Source organism: Populus nigra, chromosome 17 (genome assembly GCF_951802175.1).
Source record: "Populus nigra chromosome 17, ddPopNigr1.1, whole genome shotgun sequence".
Lineage (NCBI taxonomy): Eukaryota > Viridiplantae > Streptophyta > Magnoliopsida > Malpighiales > Salicaceae > Populus > Populus nigra.
Window position 1 is genome coordinate 11,370,191 of NC_084868.1, and position 4,739 is coordinate 11,374,929.

General features: G+C 33.8%; 1 protein-coding gene across 3 annotated transcripts; it reads right to left on the reverse strand.

Annotated features, from left to right (window-relative positions):
• Positions 1-1,466: 1,466 nt before the first annotated feature.
• Positions 1,467-4,217, reverse strand: LOC133677445 (uncharacterized). Of its 3 annotated transcripts, none has more exons than XM_062099504.1 (2): positions 4,102-4,217; positions 1,467-3,990 (listed from the first exon to the last, which is right to left on the reverse strand). In XM_062099504.1, exon 2 carries the CDS (start codon positions 3,702-3,704, stop codon positions 1,587-1,589), a length of 2,118 nt encoding a protein of 705 aa, XP_061955488.1. In that variant the 5' UTR covers positions 3,705-3,990; positions 4,102-4,217; the 3' UTR covers positions 1,467-1,586. The 3 variants fall into 3 exon arrangements, with proteins under 3 accessions (XP_061955488.1, XP_061955490.1, XP_061955489.1); XM_062099506.1 differs by having other exon boundaries at positions 1,467-4,006; XM_062099505.1 differs by having other exon boundaries at positions 1,467-3,783; positions 3,858-4,217.
• Between the last annotated feature and the right edge of the window lie 522 nt (positions 4,218-4,739).

Here is a 4,739-nt window from a genome sequence, read left to right on the forward strand (position 1 = left end):
ATCTAAATATTTTTTTATATTTATAAAAAATTTAACATAACTCACGGCATAGCACAAATCAATAATTTAATATATTTTCTATTTGATTTAAGACATATCACAACATAAGTATACAACTTTAAATGGATTGTTCGATGATTCATAGCTTTAAATTGTTTATTTTTAAAATCATTTGAATAAAAAACTCAATCTTGATTAACATATAAACTAATTAAAAAAACACCTTTTAATATGGAATAAAAATAAAAGAAAAAGAAATTTCAAAAAGAAAAAAGCGTTTGACTGACCACTATTCAGTTGCCACATTATTTTCAAAGCAAAACTGATGCTATGTAGATTTGTTACGAGATAGTGGTAAAAATTAATTTTTTAATTTTTTTAAAAATAGGTTTAAAATTTTATTTTGTATTTTTTAAAATTTATTTATAATATCAATATATACACAAAAATATATAAAAATTAATTTTATTTAAAAAAACTCACCATCTAACCGCAATTTCAAAGACCCCTCTGGACTCATTCCAAATCAGTTTATCCTCTAATTAGGTTTCGTCTCACAATATTTACTTTTTTCTTAGTTGTTTGGTTTATTTACTACAAATAAACCACACAACTAAGAAAAATGCAATCCGAGAAGGCTGGGAACGTTGCTAAAAGCATTCAAAGGTTCGAGATTTTTAATTGGATATAGACGAGATTGATGTATGATATTTTTCTTAAATAAGCAGTCTTGTAAGGGATTTATTTTTTTTATATCTCAAATTTTATTAGAAGATTTTAAAAGCTTTATTTTCTATAAAATTATAATTTTATAGTCCTTTAAAATCAATAAGACTTTCAAATAAAACCACAAAAACTATCCACACTTATAATATTTTATTAGTTGATTTAGATTTTTTTTTTCTATTTAGTTTAAAATTTTATTATTTTTTTTTTAATTTTATTCCAGATTTTTTTAATATAGAAACACTATAATATTATATTTTAATTAGAGAATTATAATTTTAACATGGTGATTTTACTCAATAGCTTGTTTTTGCCCCTAAAAAACTGCTTCGTCATTGATTTATCGTGTCTAACCAGGCCTCCAAATCCCTTTGTGGTTTAGAAATTAGATAAAGAAGATGGAGGCTTATTCTTATTCTTATTCTTCTTACGAGGAAAAATACCAAAAACATGAATTAACTTACTCTTCATTATATATCTTATTAAAGGACAAAGCTATCGAATTCCCTTGAGGTCTTCGTTCTAAATATTATTTAAATATATTTATTTAATATTTGATTGTGTTGAGGAAATAAAAATTAAATATTTGAATGAAAATAATTGATATCAGTTAGATTAGTGTTATTTTATATGACAATATTTTTATGCATTTACAATAAAATCTATAACAAAAATGTAAAAGCAGAATTTATGGAGAGCTTCCTGCTAAGCTGAAAAAAATGGTGGCTCATACACGTAAATAGAAAAAAAAGAAGTGATCTCATACGCGTAAATAGAAACAGAGATAATAATCCTCTGTCTTGCAACTGCCAACAATCATAACCCAAAAATAAGAAAAAAAGCCAACAACTGCAATCCAATTACCATATTAATGACATAAAGCATTGCAATCTTTTCCTGTGGACGATAAAATCGCAGTTAGGATCAGTACATTCAAGGGCCAAGTCATCGCAAGGCTCACCACAGGTATCGCATGCCTGTGGACGATAATCCTCTGTCTTGTCGACCAAAGCAAGAGGGTGAGGGTGTTTAGGATATGTGCTAACCACCCCAAGCTTGACGTATGGGTATTTCCCGAGAGCACATTCTGGATGAGCATCGAAGTCGCATTCCTCACAACGGTAGAACCAGAGCTTTGGGTCTCTATCTTTTTCACAAATTATACAGGAAGGTTGGTAGTCATTTTCATTAATGTAGGTGAGGAAGAGAGGATGGTCATCATACTCGTGTCTTGCTTTGTATGGCAGTGTAGCACATTTCATACCCAGCTTGAAATCGCAAACCACACATTTAAAAAATACCCTTGATTCTTCACTGACACAACATCCACTGCAATGGGGAATAATCTCTCCGTCATCTGTTTCCCAAGGGGCAAACCCGCGACCTCCATTACTGCAACGGAGAATATTCTTTCTGTCCGCTGGAAGATAAAGGGGATGCTCATGACCTCCATGTTTAAAAGAATCTTCCAATATTGATTTGAAGCATCGGACATCAATCCAGAGTCCACATACATCACATGTGTACCTGAGCCCACGAAAATCTTGCTTACACACATGACAGAATTCGTGATATTGCCATGAATGTGACCCTCGGTTCCATGAAAGAATCAGTTGGGATTCGTGATATTGCCACCTTTTTCGCCTAGGTAATTCTATGCAGGTTTTGTCAAGAAAGAAATTACAACTGGCACAACTATAAAATGGAGTTGAGATTGGTAACATGCACCCATCACACTTTAGATCATCATCAACCTTGTCATTAAGGATTAGGTTATGTTGATGACTGAAATGTTCGATCTCTTCAATTATTCTCTCCTCTCCATGCTTGATCTCACGGACAACGCGAAAGCTAGGTTCCATGACTTGATCATCAACAGTCACACTTTGCTCTTCTTCGTTTTCTACTATAATCTCTGTTGCAGAATCCCCATATTCTCTACTGCAATCCACGTGTGCAACAAAGTCACAGTCCGGGCAATAGTAAACTCCGTATTCTGTGTCAACTTCCCGACAGCAAATTCCACAGTACTTGTTTATAGATTCGATGCGTTGTTGAGGATGATAGGTGTGGATGATTCGGGGATGATGGTGCAGTGCTGTTTTAAGGGTGCGTGGCAATGAAATGCATTTTTTGTGGACCACGAGTTGGCACATAATGCACCAAAATGGGGAGTCATCTCCATCTGTCCCACATGCATTGCAAGTGAAGGAGATTGATTTTAATGAGAGTGGATTCATTAGGCGTCTAAATTGATGCCTTTGATTCTGATCAGCTGCATCAATGCACGGTGGACAAGCACATTTGATATGGAGGTTGTATTCACACACGATACAAAAGTAAACAAAACTCTCACAGCAAGTTTCGTTGCAAAAATCACAGGTCATATCATGATTTGGCAGTAGACGAAGAGGGTGTTCTGGATGCAAATGCTGCTTGATCTCAGGGGGTAGCTCAGCACACTTCTTGTGAAGAAAGAAGTTGCAAGAAGTGCAACAATAGCTAGGACCCGACATGGGTCCCTTGCACACAGAGCACATAACTATTTCACCATGATATTCTTGCTCTTCATTCAAAATCAATGGATGATCCTTGTGGGAAAATTGATGTGCCTGACTATCAGCATAAAAAAAACCCGGTTGAAAAGCACATTTGATATCAAGATCAAATTTACAGAAAGAACAATGGTAAACAAAACTCTTGAAAGTTTTGTGGCACCGATCACAACCGTATCCTCCTTTATATGGTGACTTTGCCAGTAGATGGAGAGGGTGTCTAGGATGAATGCGCCGCTTGATCTCAAGGGGCAGCTCGGCGCATTTCTTATGAAGAAAGAAGTAGCAAGAGGTGCAACTGTAGCCAGGACCCCATATAGGTCCCTCGCATCCAGAGCAAATAACTAGTTCACAACTATATTCGAGAACTTGATTAATGAGGATCAATGGATGATCTGGGTGGCTAAAATGTTCAACCTCCATGTCTCTGGCTCTCTCAGAAGACAGAGCAGGAAATGAGGGGTGTTGAGCCAAGGCAAGACTTAGGCAGGCCAGATCGAAGCTGCCGAATATATATATGTTATCGAAATGGAATGGCAAATAAAAGTTGAGTGCTACTAGTATTCAATACCTCACCTTCTGAACTGAAACTTGACCTCTTCACAGACTGCTAATTAAATAATTACAGCTGCTTACTGCTACATTACAGATCAACCAACGAGATCCAGAACACAGTGATTTCCCATTAAGATCGGATACCAATCAATTGCTGGGGAAGCATTTTTCTTTTATCAAAGATTATGAGACAGAGAGCCGAAAGGAAAAATAATTCAAAGGACCCCAAATTCAAAGAAGCCCAAAAAGGAAGGAATGGTGTTACCTGTAAGAAGAGGCGGGTAGAAGATCACGGGGAAAGCTACAGGCTCCTCTATTTGTGAGGATGAGATTGTTCAAGTATGTGAATAAGAAGACACTTTCCCCTGTCTTTTCTTGTTGGAGAAGAAGACTCGTTGACTTTAGTTGGGTTCCCTCAACTTCTTATATTACTCATTTGCCCATGTGTGTAAGCATTTGATAGTAGAGGTACCTAAAACGTTAAAAATCTATTGGTAAAATCCTTAATTATTAAAATCATAAATCAACAGGTACTTGTATATATATTTACAATAATCTTAGTTAAATCTTAAAATGATATTTTTTTTATCATAACATACCATTTAAATTAATAAATTTAAATATGTTAACTATGTGAAACAAATACCCAAACTATTATTTGTCTATAAATAAATATAAAGGTATTTTTTAAAGGTATTTTTGATAGTACAGTTAATTTTTAAATTATTTTTTATTTGAAAATATATTAAAATAAGATATTTTTTTAATTTTTTAAAATTATTTTTCACAACACACATCAAAACAATTTGAAAAAAAAAAATAAATAATAAAAAAAATACTTTTAAAACAAAAAATGAATAGTCTCTAAGTGTTTTACATGTAAATACCTCTAAACATTAAAAA